Source organism: Pipistrellus kuhlii, unplaced genomic scaffold, assembly GCF_014108245.1.
Source record: "Pipistrellus kuhlii isolate mPipKuh1 unplaced genomic scaffold, mPipKuh1.p scaffold_m20_p_74, whole genome shotgun sequence".
In the NCBI taxonomy this organism is placed as follows: domain Eukaryota; kingdom Metazoa; phylum Chordata; class Mammalia; order Chiroptera; family Vespertilionidae; genus Pipistrellus; species Pipistrellus kuhlii.
Window position 1 is genome coordinate 188,291 of NW_023425578.1, and position 19,890 is coordinate 208,180.

Below are 19,890 nucleotides of genomic sequence, written 5' to 3' on the forward strand. Positions count from 1 at the left end.
CTTATAATCTGATGGAACTGAGGCTCAGATTTTAAGTTGCTTCTTAAAAATCAAAGTTTTTAAGAACTATTTTTGCAGTTACTTCAGATTTATAAAAAAAAAAAAAAAAAAAAAAAAGTGGCAAAAATAGTACAAAGATTTGTGTGGGAAAGTTTGATGAAACAGAAACTTCACGATCTTAAAACCTTCCCACAGTCTGTTGATTATGTTGCGCGTGAGAGAAAGAAACCACAGGAATTCTGCATGGAAAAACTGGGCTCCATTTTATCAGGGCGATCCTGTCCGTGACCGCGGCGTAGATACGGGCCACTCAGCAAGGCCGCATTCTTCAATGAATCAGAGAGAAACAGACAAAAATGAGGCAGGTTTTACTACGAACAGGGGTGGGGGGTGCTGTATTCCCACAATACGCCGGTGTCAGAGCAGACAGCGATGGGAGAAGTCTGGAGTAGAGGCGGCTCAGGTGATGGGACAGTTTAATGCAGTGCCTGTGCCTAGACGGGGTCCACTGCTTCAAGGGGAAATGATATAATGGAAATTATGACAGAATTGGAATGTGGATGGCAGATTAGATGAACATATCAGCATAAACTTATGAACTTGGTTACTGTACGTGTCTTATAAATGAATGTCCCTATTCTTGGGAACCACATACTAAGTATTTAGGAGTAAGGGACCACGATGCATATCCTTGAAGTGTTTAGGAAAAAATTAGGGATGGAGCTCTCCCAGTGGTCGGGCATCATCACGAGCACCAAAAGGTTGCCGGTTTGAATCCCGGATTTCCCCCCATAAGACTTTTGATTTGAACGTGGGAAGAGCGACACCTTGTGGTAATCACTAGAAGAATGTTAAATGATCGGGATTCCTGTGCCGAAACTTTATAAATCATCGCCACAATACAATTACATTACATCGTATGGGTTTTAATTAAAGAATGGCTGAAAATTCTGAATAAATTATTTAGCTATATATTTTCTCTTCCAGTTTTTCTGAAATGAAAAGGTCCAGTGTGTAGAAATACTGCAAGAATGGTATAGTCAGCACCAGCTACTGGGACTTGACCGTTTTAATGTGATACTTGGCAGTGTTTTGTGTGTATGTGCATTTAACTGAACCAGTGGACAGTCATTGTAGACCCATGACACCTAACATGTAACTGCTCTGGCACAGTCTCACTGGTCCTTTGTCACCCCCCCTCTTCCAGCCATGTGTCTTCACGTTACGTCCTGTAAAGGCACTCGTGGTGTGTATGGCAAAAACTAGAGCCATTCTAACTTCATTACTAGGAAGTCACTAAAACAAATCATGGCATATCCAGTCCATGGAATACCAGCACAGTCGTCAGAATGGTGCCGCAGGTCTGTCTGTGTTTGCTAAAGGCGTCCCTAACCTGCTAAGTAGAAAGGCTTTTAAAGCAGTGTGGTAGTGTAATCCCATTTTTCTTTTAAAAAAGGGAAGTCTGGCCGAAGCCGGTTTGGCTCAGTGGTAGAGCGTCGGTCTGCAGACTGAAAGGTCCTGGGTTCGATTCCGGTCAGGGGCATGTACGTTGGCTGCAGGCACATCTCCGTTGGGGGATGTGCAGGAGGCGGCTGGTCGATGTTTCTCTCTTATCGACGTTTCTGGCTCTCTATCTCTCTCCCTTCCTCTCTGTGAAAAATCAATAAAATATATTAAAAAAAAAAAAAAAAAGGGAAGTCTAGAAGGATATATACCAAATCTAATTATGGGTCATCTATTTTTGTTATCCTTTTCTGCTTTTCAGATTTTGCTGTGAGCACGTATTACTTTTAGAATCAAGGGGGAAAGTTATATCCACGTTTTTTCCAGGAAAGTAAAAATGAGTAAAACAAAAATTGAAAACAGAAGTAGTCAGTAGTTGGTTGAAGCTCACCGTGTCCTCTTTGCACATCAGGAATCCGGTTTGGGGATAAGCCACTGGCCGGATGCGCTGTGCCTCTCCCTGCCCCGAGGCGCGGTGTTTCACTGGCTCCTCCTGTCCTCCCTCCTGAAAAGGCACCTGATGCCCATGGGCGCTGCCTGGCCGGATAGGAGGGTGACCGCACTGGTGTCAGTACTGAGCGTTTCTTGATTTGGAGGGCATGGAAGTTTGCTTGTGAGCGTACATGTTCCCTCCCCCCTGTCAGTGGTTGGTCCCGTGCCAGTGGTGGCTGCCCAGCAGCACTGCAGGAATGACGGGCATGGAACTGGCGCCAGCGTGGAGCCTGGTTATTGTCCTTGGTTTGCCTTGGTGAAGGAAGGATGGCGAACCCCACTGTTAAGTGGGCAGGACAGTGCCCACAATTGTCCAGAGCAGAATGGTCTCATCACAGTGAGAACAGCTATTTACCTGGTTTCTAAAAAAAAAAAATAGGGTTGTAAAGTTGAGTTACTGGTCATTTGAAAACGAGATCCTAGTAGTTCTGTCCTTTGCTAACAGAGTTTCATGTTGCTTTGGAGGGGGGACAGCAGGTGGCAGTGTCCTCACACTAGGAAGCTGAGACGGGAACTGCAGTCAGAGGCTCCAGGACGGAGGACATGCCGTCCTGGTGTGATCCGGAGCGGGGCTGCACTAGTTTTCAAGACAAAAGCGTAGCACAGACTCCTTTGATTCTAAGGAGGAAAAGCCTCTTGTCGCTTGTGTTGGTGGTAAGTCCTCATTGATTTTTTAGAGGGCGGGAAGGAGAGGGAGAGAGAGCAGCTCTGATGAGATGAGAGAGAAACATCTATCGGCCGCCTCCTGCACGCCCCTATGACCTCTCAGTGCGTGGGACGATGCTCAACCCATGGAGCCACACTGGCCGGCCTGTGGCCATTTTTAACTCTTCGTTACAAAGTGAGATACATTATGACTTGTAAATTTACATCAGATTCCCTAGAGACACTTAGTGCGCTTTATTCTTCCTAAAGGAACTGGACACGGCAATGATAGGTACGTGGTGTTGGGTGTAGAAGGATAATCTTTTTAGACCAGTGGTTACGTGCATTCTGTGGCCGTTAATGTGGAGAAAGAGGAGGAGGACAAAGAGCGAAGGAAAAGGACAAAGAAATGAATGGAATTGATTAAGTGGCCGTCACCAGCGTGGCGCCTGCTGAGGCCTCTCGCCTTAAGCACAGGCTTTGGAGCGGAGCGCTCAGTAGAATGGGGCCTCCCCAGACATTTCTGGGTCCAGGGACACTGGCTCCCCCACTCCAACTAGTGTGGCCCTTGCCTTCCAGTGCTCATTAAATGTGTACAGCGAGTGGAGTTGTTGGAAGAACATTCGTATTATGCAAGAAATAACAAGTATTGATTTACTTTATAAATACGTTTCTTTCTTTTGTAAAGAGACTCCTAAATTAATGGAAGTAGGAGCTCCCCATGGTATTACATAATTGAGTTTGTAAAAATTGTATCAGTTCGCCACTTTCCTGCCATTTATTCCAGTGTATAAAGTACTAAGTTATGCTTGCATAAATACTTTATATTAATAACCTTTGTGATTAAAAGTTCACATTGAAATAGCAGCCGGTGTTGTTTTGATTGTGTGTGAGCCAATAATATGCGTGTTTCTAACAATTGATTGTCTGAACTTCTTGTTTCAGAATGAAGGCGTTGAGGAAGGAAGTGGTCCAGAAACTGATTTAAACTTGACATTTTCTCTAGGAAGTAATACTGGTTCATCCTTGGAGTAAACACGGCTTTTTTCTTCAGCGCTGTGTATTAAAATAAAAAGGCTGTTTCTGAGTGCCATATGTAATCACCTCCTCCCTTTTTGTCATTCCCTTTGAGTACACCTCGGAGAATAAACATGAACACTTCTGTGATCATTTCAGACACGGTTAAGAAACTCCAGGACCAGAAACATGACATGGAAAGAGAGATCAAGACCCTGCACAGGAGGCTTCGGGTAGGCTTGGTCTTCACGTGTTACCGGGTCAGAAAGCAGACTTTTCTGAAAGTCAAGCCTGGGGTAGTTACTGACCACGTTAACGTTCGTGATAAGCATCAAATGCAGTTATAATGTTGACCCCACTAGGCTTGGAGCAGAAAGCAGATGCCATTATTTAAAATTGGGACTGTTATTAGATTCTGGGGGGAAGAATGTACTAGAACTCATTAGTGGTAATTTTAGAAAGATGGATTTAAGCTCGGCTGGCATGTCTTAGTGGTTGAGCATCGACCTTTGAACCAGGAAGTCTCGGTTGGATTCCCAGTCAGGGCCTGTGCCCGGTTTGGGGACTCCATCCGCAGTGGAGGGCGTGAGGGAGGCAGCCGATCGCTGATTCTCTTGTCATCATTGATGTTTCTCTCTCTCTCCCTTTCACTTCCTTTTTGAAATCAGTAAGAATATTTATATAAAAAGGTGGGTTTGAGAAGCACGTGCTGTCTTTTGGAGAGAAGGGGGGTTAGCGGTTAATTGGGACGTACCCTCCGGCAGGCTGTTTGAGTCTCTGTGGAGCTGGTCCGCGGGCAGCGGCAGTGCCCGTGCTGCAGGGGGCGAGGTGGTGCCCTGGGGAGGCTCCCCCAGCCACACCCGCATCCTCCCTGGCTGTGGGAAGCGGGGGCCGTACAGCTCCTCAGCTTCCCTCTTTGTCCTCAGATGGTGTCTGCCTGGGTTGAGTTCAGTGTTTCTCTTCTGACTTCCTCTTCCTTTTCCTTTCCTTTTGGTTTTTCCCCTGTTAGTTTTTGATGTCAGGATATTTATAGTGTCTCACTCTGACTTTTCACTGTGGCTCACACATCACTTACCTACCTTGCTGAGCTGTTCAGAGGTGAAGCACTATGTATGTTTATTTGCCTAAGACTTGCTTTGAAATTGGAATGAGGAAGGAAGACATGACGTTACCATCACTGATATTTGTTGAGCACTTTTTGGATGTTCGGTGCCTCAGTAGACAGATAGCCAGAAAATGTTCTCCTCGTTAAGAAGTTCAGCCATAATAATCACATTATCTATTAGCTATAGGTAATAGCAATTCTCTGGGATTTAAAAGAAATTTATCATTTAGGACGGTGCATTACAGCAACCTCATTGTAAACACACTTGATTGTTTTTAAATAAGCTCTCCTTGCTCTCCGTTGGAAATAACAATTCAGTGTTTCACCGTAGGAAGAGTCTGCGGAATGGCGGCAGTTCCAGGCTGACCTCCAGACGGCAGTGGTCATTGCCAACGACATTAAGTCGGAAGCCCAGGAGGAGATCGGGGACCTGAAGCGCCGGCTACACGAGGCTCAGGAGAAAAACGAGAAGCTCACAAAGGAGCTGGAAGAAATAAAGTCCCGCAAGTATGCTTGGAGAGTCCAGTTGTGACCGTATGTTTCAGTACACCCCAGTTTTGTCATGTGGCATGGAGAGAACGGGGGGGGTTTGACGCTGGAATGGCTGAGCGTGGAGCTGGTAGATGTTGTCCGACTTTCCCGGCCTCCTGCATGGCACCTGTGACAGAGTGCATCCACACGGGCCTTCCAGAACCGTCCATGTCCATAATCACACTCCTGGAGGAGGGCAGAGTGTGTTCTTTTGTTAAATTACATTTTATTGATGTCAGAGAGGAAAGGGAGAGGGAGAAAGAGATAGGAACATCAGTGCTGAGAGGGAATCATGGGTCAGCTGCCTCCTGCAAGCCCCACCCTGGGGATCGAGCCCTCCACTTGGGCCTGTTCCCTGCCTGGGAATCGAACCAGTGACCTCTTGATTCATGGGTCGACGGTCAACCACTGAGCCATGCCAGCAGGCAGCAGCTAACTTTTAAGTAATTATCACTTAATGCATTTAGGTGTGCCATCAAGGAAGAATAGCCACAGTTATCTAAAAAAACAAAACAAAACCAGAATGATTTCAATATCATTAAAATTTCCTTTCCTTTCCCAATTACATATCTGTGCAAAGCTTACTTTTTTCCCCATCGCAATTGATTGGATGTATAAGAAATGAGCACCCAGCGGTATTTTATTGAGCCAGACATTGAAGAGATATGCAAAAATATTCAAACACTACTGTTCTTACTAATATATTTTTTTTTAATTTTTGAAAACATAATTAAAAAAAGAGCCAAATGAGAAATGTTCCTACGGACTGGCTTCATTTTTGCTAACTTGCTTGGTAGTTGCGTGACATGTACAAACTCTGCAGCTGAAATTTCATCCCCATGAAAACTTGTGTGTTAGCTCAGAGGCCCGGAGCCGGCCAGGAACGAAGTGCCATTGATTTTTAGATGACTCACAATCGGCGCTCTGGGCATCCAGGAGACTCGTGTTACTGATACGGGCTCAGTCTCTGTTTTTTCCTTTCAGAAATTCTGTTTGGAGCCTGCAGCAGTATTTTAAACGTTATTTTAAAAGCATGTGCTTTGATTTCATTTCTCTGTATTCCTCTGCGCGTGGCATGTGGCTAGAGCCAGTCTGGGTGACCTGTTCGTGCTGGAAGTTCCCAGACGCTCCGAGGGCCCAGGCCCCTCAGCAGCCCAGGCCCCCGAGTCCCCAGCTCGGAGCGGAGTTTCGGCCGGCCCGCCCGCCTCCCGTCTTATTGCTAATTGATCACTCATGTCCTCACTTTGCACTCACTCCGATGAAAATGGAAACTGATGCTTACTTAACGTACTTAGGATAGCCTGATAGAAAGATTTTAATACCATTTCCTGGAATTTACCAAGCAAATGAGAATATTAAACCTCCCAGTTTACTCTGCTCAACTGATAGCATTTTTTAAATTTTAAACTGATACCGCTTAATGCTTTTCAGTGGGAGGGGGAGTTTGTATCGTCTGGTATGTGTGTAAAATGCCCCGATTTCAATACTGTTTCCAGGCAGGAGGAGGAGCGAGGCCGGGTGTACAACTACATGAACGCTGTGGAGAGAGACTTGGCGGCCCTGAGGCAGGGCATGGGGCTGAGCAGAAGGTCCTCCACCTCCTCTGAGCCCACCCCCACGGTCAAAACCCTCATCAAGTCCTTCGACAGCGCGTCCCAAGGTGAGGGCCCCGTGTTCCCCGGTCCGGCTCCATGTTCCTGTCGCCTTGCGCTCTGCGTCCCATCAGACTCAGAGAATCACTGTGCGGCTCCCTGAGGGTGTTTTTAACGGGCTTTGGGGGCGCCTCAGCCCGGAGATCTCGGTCTCAGACCCGTGCCTGGCCTTCGCAGAGCTGTGTCTTCACACGGCCTGTGACTTGGAGCGCCTTGTCTGTGCCTAGGAGCTTCCGGTGTGTGACGGCAGCCCTGGCCCTTCCTCTCGCTGTTCACACTGTGTCCTCCCTGGGCACGGAGGTGGTTCCTGTCGTCTCGTGTCCGACACCAAACCTCGTCCCTCCGCTCAGCGTCCCGGGAGGCGGCGTCGGCCCGCACAGCCTCCCGGGGGCATTTCTCAGGCCCTCGTTGTTGTTTGTGTTCCCAGTACCGAGCCCCAATGCGGCCGCGATGCCCCGAACCCCCCTGAGCCCGAGTCCAATGAAGACGCCGCCTGCGGCCGCCGTCTCCCCCATGCAGGTGAGTGAGTGCCTGCGCCCCGAGCCAGGCCTCAGCATCCGCAGGCGGCCCTTCCTCCCACAGTCAGCTGCACTCGTGTCAGTGCGGGAGGGGGGGCAGGTGTTTCCACGTGAGGTACAGTGGGATCCCCCAACGTGCTGGTGAGCAGGTGTGATTGAGATGAATTGTGGCCGTGGCCGTTGTATTAACCTGAAGCCCTCTAACGGCGAGTGAGCAGCCCCGGACACGCACTGTGTGTGCAGCCCTGCCCCCCGGTGTTCTGCGTGTCTCACTAAGCGAGTTGGTCGCCGCCTTATAGTTGGGAAGGGATTGTGCAAATTTGTAACTGTTTACTCTCTGCTGCTTTCTTTGTGCACCCAGCTCCAGGCCTGACCTACCGCTGACCATGTTATCTTGTGATTTCAGAGACATTCCATAAGCGGACCAATTTCCACGTCCAAACCCCTGGCATCCCTGGCGGATAAGAGACCAAACTACGGGGAACTCCCCGTGCAAGGTACCGCTCTGCGATGCTGTGCTTCCCCTCCGTTACTCACTGTGATTCTGGCCCTTCCGGCCAACTACAGGGTCCTTCCTTTTTCCTGCGTGACTCAGTCAGTCTGGTATACATCTCTATCAGGAGTTTATTAATGATGTGTCTTAATACAAACGGGAGGTTAGTTATTAATAAGGGCATCTTGGGAGACAGCTCCCTCGTCCGTCCTGGTAAGGATAGAGAGTTGCTGTTGCTGGGCCCTGTGTGTGCATAGTCTTCTGGGGTGTCTGGATTGTTACCCCATTTTGCAGATGCTAACAGTGAGGCCTCACAAAGCTTCTTAGTGCAGGTCAGGTCATTACTGAGCAGTGGGCCCGGGTGCTCTGACTCCCAGCCCCGTGTCCATCGCTGTCCTCGCTGTGGCTGCTCCTCAGAAGAAGGGAGGCCGATGGTGAGGTCCAGCCGCTTGTGAAGGCTGCCCGCCTTCCCGCAGCTCTCCCGCAGCCAGCCCGGACCCGTCTCTTCCCCTTGCGGTCAGGGCTCCCTCCCAGGCTGCATTTTTAAAATGTATTTCTATGGATTTCAGTGAGAGAGAGAGAGAGAGAGAAACATCAGTGATGCGAGAATCAGTAATTGGCTGCCTCCTGCATGCCCCCCACTGGGGATCGAGCCCGCAGCCTGGCCATGCGCCCTTGACCAGAATTGAGCCTGTGACCCGTCAGGCCGAAGGCCAGCACTCTACCCACTGAGCAAACCCGGCGAGGGCCTTGGAATGCTTTCTTAAATGGCTGGCTTCTGCTCTAAACTCCGAGTTCCAGGAGGGCAAGTTCCCTGCCTCCTGTTTTCCCATCTCTGACCTTTGTACCAACCCCAGCGCCTGCCACGTGGTGGGCACCCAATGATTCCTGTTTAGTGCGTGGACTAAGTAGCTCCATCTGGCGGCAGGCCCTGGCTGTGAAGTGTGCTCTCTCCTGCCTGCCACGCGCACCCTAACACAAGGATGTTTCCTGAGGAGGGACGGACCGATGGAGCCTCCGCTCTGCAGTGGACGGATGGTTCCGGCCGTAGCAGTGCCTCTGAGCACCCGTGCTCCTCGGTGGGAGCACTCGGCAGGTCCCGCTGTGACTGCGAGGAGCGGCCCGGGGGCTCGGGGCCAGGAAACGCGTGCTCCTCGGTGCGTGTCCCACGTGGATGCTTAGTGCCAGTGAGGAAGGACGGCCAGGGGCTGGGGTCGGCAGCACACCCGTGAGCTGCGTTGGGTGGTGTGCCCACCGTGTGCGGTGCCGGAGGAGGAACACTGTGCCTGCCTGTGGCCATGACAGGCCCGACCTCCGCTGACACCGTCTGATTCATTGTCTCCGAGGCCTTTGTTTTCGCTTTCTTGGCTGTGTTCTGGGGAGAGGAAGGGTTTAGGGAAATGAGCAGCTTCGTAATGGTAACGTGGGAAATTTATCAAAGTGAAAAGCGGTGCTTGGTGTTCCCACTGCTGCCGGCTCTCCTGTCTGCAGCCTGGGCGCGAATGGTGCTCTTCCCCTGGGCTCCGGCTCCCGGGTGCGCTTGTGGCTTTTCGCGCAGAGGCCTGTGTGTCCGTGCCCAGGAGGAAGTGATCGCTCCGGCCGTGGAAGTCCTGTCTCACTAAAAAGTCAGCTTCCGGCCGCCTGGCTCCGTGGCTGAGCATCGGCCGAGGAACCAGGAGGTCAGGGTTCGATCCCCGGTCAGGGCACAGGCCTGGGCTGCGGGCTCGGTCCCCGTGTGGGGCAGGCAGGAGGCAGCCGGTCCGTGATTCTCTCTCATCATGGATGTTTCTCTCTCTCTCCCTCTCCCTTCCTCTCGGACATCAATAGAAATATATATATACATATTTAAAGGAAGTTCATCCTTTCCCTCCAGGCAGTAATTACAGCCACATGTGCCTCAGGCTCAGAGAGTAAATATTAAGATAGGAGATGTGCTGGCCTTGAGAGAGAGTGCCACGTGCATCACTTCGGACATCATGGTGTTAGAGGAGGGAGCGTTGGCTACGTCGTTAATTCTTAGAAAGAGGTTTGAGTGGCCTTTTCTTGTGGGAAAGCTTACCTTGTTCCTTTGAAAGGAGTGTTTGCTGTAGGGACTTGATTGCTCCCTGAGACCCATAGTCTTCCTGAAGGTGGGGTTCTCCTCTTCCTGTTCCCACGTCCCCGATCCACCCCCACCAGGCAGAGCCCATCTCCGCCCTGGGCTGTGGGCCTGGCCTGGCCACAGCCGGGTCGGCTTGTCGCCGCGTCGGGGTGTGCTGGTCTGTGTTTGGTTTCCCTAGACCTGCAGGCAGCCGAGCTCAGGAGGGCGGGGAGACGGGCAAGAGACGGGAACAGCTTGCACCCGTGCCCAGGGACTCCAGAGCTCCGCCCCAGCCTGTTTGGAGAGCAGGGGAGGGGGGACAAGGCGAGGCCCGCCCCGCGCCCCCGTATCTGACCGCGGCCTGGCCCGGGCTCAGGTGCCCAGGCTTCCTTGTTGCGCTCAGACGGAAGTCCACCCGCCAGGCCTCGCCAGCCAGCCCCGCTCCCTCCCAGCCCCTTCCTGCCGCCGCCTCTGCTTCCCGGGAGCCTGTGTTAGCCAGGCGGACCTCATTCTCACCCAGGGAGTCCCGTGCCTGCCCTGCGTGTCTCTGCTGAAATCCTGTCCCCACTCCGCTCCCTCTGCCGCGGCCGGCCTGTGTCCTGCAGTGCGCTGCGGCCTCCCTCCTCGCTGGGAGCGCGGTCCCTCCGGCCTCTAAGCAGCTCCCTCCGGGCCGGTCTGCCTGGGTGTGGATGGCTGTCGGTGGGCACAGGGCCAGGCCTCGGTGTGGTTTGTGCCATGTTGGTCCAGATGCCAGAGGCATCTTCCAGTGTTGAATCGCATCCCAGAGGGAAGTGGCAGCTGGTGATTTGGAAGCACTTGCGTCCGGGTCCGATGTGCCATCCCTAGAAATGGAACCCGGAGGGAGGTGCTTTCCCGGGTCCGTGTCTGTGGAGCGGCTCCGTGTGGGAGCCGTGGAGCGCTGGGCTGGGAGCGGGGTGAGAGGCGTCACCCCCTTCCCGCCGCCTGGGGCCTGGGGCGCCAGTGCCAGGTCCTCACTGTGCCCGCTTTGCAGAGCACCTGCTGAGGACGTCCTCCACCAGCCGCCCGGCCGCGCTGCCCAGAGTGCCCGCCATGGAGACGGCCAAGGCCATCTCAGGTAATCTTCGTGTGCCACGTCCTCCGCGGGGACTCTGGGGGCTTCAGCGATGGTGCTGCTGCTTTCTCTGAGACCTAGCTAGCTTCCCAAGCCTTTTAGCTCCTGGGTTATTTTCCCCCCTGATTTCCTCTGTTGTAGCTTTCAGATTCTATAGAAATCCTATGGCCCTGATTCACACACACACACACACACACACACACACACACACAAAACCCCCAACCAAACTGAATAGTTCCATTCATTTTAAAAGTGTTTATTAGCACCGAAACCGGTTTGGCTCAGTGGATAGAGTGTCTGCCTGCAGACTGAAAGGTCCCGGGTTCGATTCCGGTCAAGGGCATGTACCTTGGTTGCGGGCACATCCCCAGTGGGGGTGGTGCAAGAGGCAGCTGATCGATGTCTCTCTCTCATCGATGTTTCTAACTCTCTATCCCTCTCTCGCTTCCTCTCTGTGAAAAATCAATAAAATATATATATTTTTTAAAAAGTGTTTGTTAGCGCTGGCCATGGCTCAGTGGTTAGAGTGCCGGCCCCCTCACTGAAGGCTTATGGGTTTGATCTCACGTTGAAAAAAAAGACAATAATAATGATAATACTTTGTCGGAATATGTAAGTGCAGTATTACTCTGATAAGGTCCTGTAATATGAGAAAGCAGCTGCCATCACTTTTCTGAGGCCGTGTTGTTTTCTGCTTGTGCTTATCCCGAGATTACCGACAAAGGGTTAACCAGGACAAGGGCAGCCGTTTCCCCCGCCCGGGGGCCTGGTGCTCGTGGTTTTGCTGCAGCAGCTCCAGGCCACGGAGGGTGGCCCTCGGCTCCGAGCTTCTGAGGCGGAGACCCCGCCAGCTCACGCTCGGCGCGCTCTGCCAGACGCCGCCCCGACGCGGCTCGGCTGTCAGCGGCCGCGGTGGCACTTCCATCAGGTCCCAGCACTTTCTGTCCTTCTCCTGCTGGGCCCGGCTTGCAAAGTGGGGCTTCTCAGATGATTCTGTTTTTCAGTCGCTGACTTGACACCTTCTGATCATCTGTCTCATTGACGGATGGTTTTTAAAACACGGTCTGACCCAGAATTCAGTGTCTCTTTCCTGTCCCTTGAACAGTGTTTGGCTAATTTCAGAGGATCACGGCGATTTTATTGGCGAATAGGAGCTGTCAAGCACTGCCTTTGTTAGCCTTCCGTTTCTGGGGTGTTCGTGATCAGACGAACGTCCCGGAGCCCTTCCTGTGTGCGCTGGGCGCTGCGGGCACAGGGCGGTGAGACCCCCTGCCTGCCACCCGGCCGAGGGGGCGCCGTGCGTATTTCAGGTCCTGGGCGCTCTTTCCTTTCCTGTGTGTCCCACCCCATCTGCCCAACTGCTGTCCACTCTGACAGCGTTTAAGTGAAGAGAGAGATTCTTTCACTGAGATAAAGAATCGTGCCTTTCCCGCCTGGGCAGTAATTTCTGCTCTCGGGCCTGTCTGAGAAATGTCTCAGAGCCCCGGTGATGTGTGTGTTTTGCCCTAACACGCTGAACGGCTGTTTGCAGTGTCTCGGCGAAGCAGCGAAGAGATGAAGCGGGACATGTCCGCGTCCGAGGGCGCGTCGCCAGCCTCGCTCATGGCCATGGGCACCACGCCCCCGCAGCTCTCCCTGTCCTCGTCCCCCACGGCCTCTGTGACGCCCACCACCCGCAGCCGCATCAGGTAGGGCGCCGCCACTGACCGCTTCTCCCCCCCCCTCCGCCCTGCATTCAGGCCCAGACTTTTTCCTCTGAGTGTTAGGAAGCTCTGCTGACTTCCTCTTCGGCGCTCAGAATTGGGTAAAATGGCCTAGAAGTAAAAGGTAAATCAGGCCCTGGCTGGTGTGGCTCAGTGGGTAGAGTGTTGGCCTGCAGACTGAAAGGTCCCGGGTTCAATTCCAGCCAAGGGTAACGTGCCTGGGTTGTGGGCTTGAACCCGAGTGTGTGTGTTTGGGGGTGGGGGGCATGCAGGAGGCAGCCAATCCATGATTCTCTCTCATCATTGATGTTTCTAACACCCTCTCCCTCTCAGAAATCAATAAAAATATATTGAAAGGAAAAAAGTAAAAGAGTTTCTTTCCCAAGCAGCTGGTGTTTCTGTTTTGGGATTTTGATTAGAGAATGGTTGAACACAAGTTAGTGTTGTGAAACTCGCGTACTGGGGAGCGGGGGAGTGTTAGGGAGACTGGAACAGTGGACTCTGAGTGGGGCCTGGAGGGCAGGAGTGGGGAGGGAGGGCAGGCTCGATTGTCAAAGCCCGCCCCGGAGTGCACGTACGAGAAGACGAATGGGGCGTTGGTGTGGCCACGGAGGGATGGGCACAGAGAGGCAGAGCAGGCCGGGGGCCGGGGCCGGGACCCTGGGAAACCGAGGGAAAGGAAACGAATGGGAAGTGCGCCCTGCCGGCGGGCGCCTGGGCGTGTGGTTTGCCCTGTCCCAGCGCGCAGACCCGCGCTGCCTGCTGTGGCTGGTGTCTGCTTTGTGGCGCTCAGCTCGTGCCCAGCTCCGGTCTCTTCTCCCGCCGCAGGGAAGAAAGGAAGGACCCGCTCTCCGCCCTGGCCCGAGAGTACGGCGGCTCCAAGAGGAACGCCTTGCTGAAGTGGTGTCAGAAGAAAACCGAAGGCTACCAGGTAACACGCGTGTTCTGTCCCACGTGGGCGGGCCGTGCCCCCGTCCGTGCCCCCGCCCGTGCCCCCGCAGACGGGAGGAGCCGGCCCTGAACTCGGTGGGTCCATAAACACACGCACGCGCGCACACACACACACACACACACACACACACACACACACACACACACACACCCGGCAGCCCGGCCCCGGCAGCCCGGCCCAGCGTGCTCCGCTCCAGCAGCCGCTCAGGCTGGGCTCTCCTCTGGCCTGGGTAAAAACATGTCTATTTTCCGTTAAGCTAATATTTTACTCATTATGTTTGGAGCCGCCTTTTGGCTGAGTTTTCCATAGACTTTTCCTTCCTCCTTTGTCGTCTCTGTGCCCTCATCACTTCACATCTGGATTATCTTAGTAGCTGCCCTGTCCCCCTGTGTGTGTGTCTCTCTCCCCTTTCCTATCTCATTGTAAGTGCTGTTGTACGGTGTTGGAGAGGAAACCCTCGTCTGCACACCTCTGCACGCACCCACTGGACCGCTAGGACACAGTGTGAGCCATGTCTGCACGTGTGACTTCAGTTAGGCTTCCAGCCTGCAGCCACACAGAAACACAGCGTGAGAAGGGAACTGAGCTCTGTGTAGTCCTGGTCTCATCAGCCCTCATCTCACCAGAATGACGAGCCGTAGCACTTTCTGTGCCAAAGAGGGACGGGGTGGTGGAGGAGCAGACTGAGGCTTGCCGTCCGTCAGCCCCTGTGGACGCATTGGATGGCTTCAGGCTGCGTCTCTGTCCGCTGAGGATTGAGGAGCCAGTGGACTGCAGGGCGTGAATGCGCAGAAGGCACAGTGGTCAGTGAGGGTTTGCTGTGCCTCCGTGTCTCCGCGTCCATTAGCCGGAAGGAGACCGTGGTGCCGGCGCGGGGTGGGACATCGGAGCCCGGAGCTGCGGTGGCTGAGAAAGCAGCACGGCAGTCACTGCAGTAACCAAACCGGGATCGCCTCTCTGCCGCTGCTGTGTGTGCCCGCCCGGCCGCCAGGTGGTTAGAGAGCTCAGTGTACGAGTGACTAAGGCGCTCCAGTGCCGAATCAGTGACTTACCTAAGCGTGGTGCCTTCCCACTTGAATTCTGAGTCTGATTTTAAGGTAAATTGTGTTAGGTTAGAAAAATGCACATAACTCATTTACTTAAAAACATCAATAAGTAATTTTTTTTCATTTACTGGGTACGCACTTTGCAGGAGGAAATTAACATGAAACAGAGTAGTTTACGTGTTTGTACACTGGACAGTCTCACTACAAACCCGGTCCCCTCCCCCTGATCGCCTCCCATGGTCACTTCTGTGGTGACACAGGGTGTGTGTTTGTCTGGCTCTTGTTTCCTGTGAGACAGATACATGTTCTGCTGTTTAAAAGCCACCAGGAGCCGGTTCCTTTACGTAAGGGCCGTGAGTTAAAACGGGGTGTTCCAGACGCGGAACCGTTTTAAACTGAAGGCGTAGCTGATTGCGCTCTTACTTGGTCCAGAGCTGTAGGAGACGTGCCCGGGCCCTGTCCTCCTCGCGCTGTGAACGTGGCTCAGCGCGGCCACCCTCCGGAGCCAGCCCCGGCTCCAGCCCCGGCTCCAGGAGGGGCCGGTGACTGCTCGCTCGCAGGCAGAGCGGGTACGTGCCGAGCGGCACGGATGTCCCTCAGGCCCCATGTGCAGCCGCCGTGCGCGGCCACGCATGCTTTATGTCTCCGAGCTGTCTAATCGACGGAGATGGATTCCCTAATACCGGGTCGTCTCCTTTAACTCTCTTCAGAGTCATCCTAAAATAATTGCACTAATCACTGTAATCTCATTAACCATCCATTACGAAACAAGCCCTGTGAGCTGGCCTTTTATCTGACAAATGCATTTTTCTCTTAAATTGTGGCCTGCCACTTGCTGGCTGCTGCTTCAGAGCACGAAGGCACTCCTGTCCAGCCGGGACGGTCCGGCTCACTGTCAGGTTCACAGCCGGGGGCTGACCCCCAGGAGGATGAATGACTCCTGGAAGCTTTATCGCAGGTGCACGCATCCCTCACAGCCCGCAGTTCTGTCACTGTGTTTGAAAATCCGTACCTCCGTTTACACACAGTCCTGAGATTGACATTTAATTTAAATATGCGATTAACCCTGATAACTGAGCTCGCAGAGGACATGACAGTCCACTTGCCTGCTCATCACCTCGGCAATGTCCGCTTCCCACAGGAGCCGCTTGCAGTTCTCTGTCCGCTCCTCGGGATTGATAGGACTCGGTCCTTCGTACGAGAATAGCTAGATAAAGAAGAAAACAATGTATACTTCCAGGAAACTTTTTAAACCTAAATTCCACATTTAACAGCTTCTCTTATAGCCTTTAGCCGTTAATTTAAGAGAGCTTTCCTTTCAGATGAAAAACAGCATTGTTTTCTGATAAAATGCCAGGCCTAGAAATGGATGAGTTAATACGAAGGATAATGAAAGCAATCTAGTACAAAAGAGTTTTAATAAACGAACAAAAGTTTTTAGTACTGCCCGAGGTAATTTAATCTCAAATAGGCATTAAGAATATACAGTTTTATTGAGAGATTTATTCGGTGCTTGGGCTGAGAAAAGATTTAGTATTTCTTTTCCTTTTTTTTTTTTTTGGTTAATCCTCACCCGAGGATATTTTTCTACTGATTTTTTAGAAAGAGCTGAAGGGAGGGGGAGAGACAGAGAGAAGCATCAACGTAGATTGATTGGCTGCCTCCTGCATATGCCCCAACCCGGGCCAGAGACTGAGCCTGCAACGGAGGTCCGTGCCTTGACCAGAATCGAACCCCCGGCCCTTGGGCCAATGCTCTACCCACTGAACCGAACTGGCCGTGGCAAGATTGTGTATTTCTCAGTGCAGACGAGTGGAGCCAGAATCCCAGTGTTCTTGAGGTTTTTCTGACTGACTTTGGTAAACGAGTGTTCTCTAATGTACTTCCTTCCCGTCCTCTGTCTGTGCTGTTATCTGTGTTCGATTGTTTGTGTTACGAGCCCCAGCGGTTCTGTGTTCTAATTCTGGCCTCAGCAACGTTATTTTTACTCAAAGAAGAGAGGCAGCGAGGGCAGCCTCGCGAGGGGCCGGCGGGAGCCGTGCGTCGTGGTCTGCTTGCTCTCGGTGGTCTCCGGAGCCGTGGCCTGGCCTGGGGACAGGTGTGTCCAGGGCCATGTGACGTGAGGGAGTGGCCGGTGGCCTGGGCTCCCCCACAGGCTCCTTTCTGAACGTCTGACCGCCTTCTCTAGGCGACAGCAGAGGGGCGCTGGTCCTCAGTCCCCCTCAGCCTGTGTCCCTGTGGACGGAAGAGTCACAGTCAGGACTGGTGGCCGGTAAAAATAGCTCGGTCCTCACTTCGGTTGACACAGTCTGCGGACAAGCAGGAGGGAAGGAGGGTCGCTTAGGAGCCGGTGAAGTGCGTGTGGTACTCGCTGGTGTCTGCCCTGGAGCCCGGCCCGTGCTCTGCCCACACCCCTCGCTGCCTCCTGGCTCCCGGCCTCCCTGCTTCTGGGCAGAGTGAACCCCCCAGGGGAGCTCTCCTCCCTGGGGCGGTGGCCCCCAAAGCGCAGGTTCCTCTGACTCTTCTTGGCACTGCACGCCGGGTGCCGGGGTTGGAGTGGGGACGGGACGGAGAAGCATCCTCTGCATACGCGGCCCCTCCCCTCGTCTGTCCAACCTGTGACTGTCCCCGGGTTTCCAGGGGTTCCTTCTGTTGCTCCCTCTCCTCCGTCTCCCTCCGGAAAGCACGGAGAGTGCCCTCCCCCGGCCTCCCCTCTCTCCCAGTTAGAGCGGGCGAGGGGAGAGCGGAAGCCGGGAGAGCGGGGTGCTGCCAGGGACCACAGTGCAGAGAAAGTGCTCGGACTCCTCAGCCAGCCAGGCTTGCTGGGCGAGCTCCCCTCTAACCGGACTCTCAGGCTCAGACGCTCCCAGCGCTAAAATAACCGCCTAAAGCTGCGAGCATAGATAAGGGTCTGATCTGAATCAAGTCTAATTTTTTTAATCTTACATTGTCACTTTGCATGGAAAGTAAGTTCCATACAGAAAGGCCTTATTGTTTGTAAATACCACTGTCCGGGACTTACAAATCCCTGGACAAAGGGAGCAGAGGGGCCAGACAGGGCCCACCCGTTCCTGTGTGGCTTCGGAGCTCACATTGTCTCCGGGGCCCTGAGACCACTGCGGTCCCCCCGTCTGTGACCCCGCCTGTGCCCCCGTCTGTGCCTAGCGACAGGACATCTCACCCAGAGCCTGCAGTTCAGCCGGGGCCCAGGGAGCAGAGCCCGTTCGGCTGAGCCCTCCGGTGCGCACAGTGGAGGGACAGCATCCGGTGACCACCTCTCAGAGCTACACCCCGGGCCCAGCGTCTGGAAAGACGCTCGGAAATGGTGGCCTCTGAGCTGCCGGCAGAGGCTGGACTGGACAGCAGTGCAGTCTCCATGGAGATGCTGTGTGTCTTGCTTGTAGCCATCACTCCGTGGGCGCACACAGTGCAGTGAGGTGTACGCTTCACACAGATGAGTTTTGTCCATAAGTTGTTTCTCAGTGAAGTGGCTATCTTATGAAGTGGCGTGCTTACCTGAGGTCATACAAGTGCCCTCAGCCTGGCTCCGGGCTCCACTGAGCCACCTGCCTCCCCACCGGGCCTCGGACTGAGGGGAGTCCCGTGTTTATTGTGAATGATGCTGAGAAAGAAATCAGAGAAGGAACATTTTTCAGTTCTTAATGTTTTTTGCTGAAGGCAGAACCTTGGAGCTGTCTTTGTCAAATAACCGATGCCAGTCTATGTGTGCTGTCCACACCGCAGAGTCTGATTGCCCTGCGCTGCCTCCCGAGGGATGGGAGCCCACAGCTTGTGCCGTCTGCGGGGAGAGGGACCTGACAGGCTCATTTTGTTTCGTGCTGAGGCTTGGCCTGAGGCCGCTTGGGAAGCTCAGGTGATTTGTAAGGATGCTGCATTGCTGTCTCGACCTGTGATTACGGGGAGGAGATTAACCATCAGAGGATGCAGGGAAGGGGGACTGTACAGTTAACCTGACACCACAGCTTTACCTGGGGGCTCCATTTATTCTCGGATTTTTTCTCTCTCCAATAAATGCAGGGCGCTGACTCTGCACTGATAGAGGCTGTTTTTGTACAGGGACTTGAACACCCGTGGATTTGGTATCCTCGGGGACCCTGGAGCCAGTCCCTCACGGGGCCGCCCTCAGGGGTGGACAGGTTGTCCAGGACTCACCTGTAGCTCCTTTACAGATGGCCCTTAGGTCCAGGAGGAAGGAGGCGGCCGGTTACCCACTGCTGTACCGCCACCACCCCCGGGGTGGGTGCCGTTAGGGGTGGCATCTGTTTGACTCATAACTCTGTGACTGCGGGGGTGTGTGGGGACAGCTCAGTCCTCACTCAGGTCAGGCGAGGCCCTGAGGGTGAGACCGTCTTGGACTCGCACCCTCGCGTGTGTGGCAGGTGCTGTGGCTGCTGAGACTGTCGCTGCGCTGTGACCGGAACCCACACGCAGCCTCTCCCTGCGGCCCGGACTGCCTCCAGGTGCTGGCTTCCTCCAGGGGCCCGGCGCCCCCTTAGGACCAGCCTGGGAGCCACACGTGCTGCTGTCGGGCGGCCCCGGGGTGGGAGGGAGGCACAGCCAGCGTCTGTCGTCACGGCCGTTTGTCAGACACTCAGTCTGCCCGGCGGCCGCTGTCCCTTCTCTAAGGGCCCGGAAAGCTACCACGTGACACAGACTTGGCAGGACCTTAGGGTGATTTTTAAAAACCTGGCCTGGGCCCCCGGCGGACGTGTCTTTGTGACGCACACTCTCCTTCAGCATCCGAACTGGTGACAATCTTACTCCAGTTTTTTTCTTGCTCTAAGTCAGTCATGAACTCTGACACTTAGCTGTGCACAGAGAGGTCAGGAAATACAAGGAGAGAAATAATTGCAGTCTAGAGCATGGCCTTGGCCCTCAGGGACTTTCAGAATCATTTCTGAAACAATATTTCTAGGCCTTTAAAAGTTACACCTTTTTCTGGGCAAATTTAACTGTCTTCGTGCCTCCTGTGTGCAGTGCTGAGCACTCAGTGCCGTGCTCTGAGAGCCGGCTTTGAGGGGCCTTTGTTCCTCTCAGCT

At 53.5% G+C, this 19,890-nt stretch overlaps 1 protein-coding gene across 3 annotated transcripts in view; it reads left to right on the plus strand.

The window, feature by feature from the left end:
- The window catches only part of SPECC1L (sperm antigen with calponin homology and coiled-coil domains 1 like), a 42,560-nt gene that overhangs the window by 18,191 nt on the left and 4,479 nt on the right, over positions 1-19,890 (plus strand). For 2 of the 3 annotated variants that reach the window (XM_036422936.2, XM_045576120.1), the window contains exons 6-13: positions 3,817-3,890; positions 5,094-5,269; positions 6,790-6,953; positions 7,373-7,464; positions 7,870-7,960; positions 11,049-11,132; positions 12,661-12,817; positions 13,661-13,763. In XM_036422936.2, the coding sequence (XP_036278829.1) occupies positions 3,817-3,890; positions 5,094-5,269; positions 6,790-6,953; positions 7,373-7,464; positions 7,870-7,960; positions 11,049-11,132; positions 12,661-12,817; positions 13,661-13,763 (941 nt within the window). The remainder of the gene's footprint in view (positions 1-3,816; positions 3,891-5,093; positions 5,270-6,789; positions 6,954-7,372; positions 7,465-7,869; positions 7,961-11,048; positions 11,133-12,660; positions 12,818-13,660; positions 13,764-19,890) is intronic. The other variant, XM_045576119.1, reaches the window with a different exon arrangement.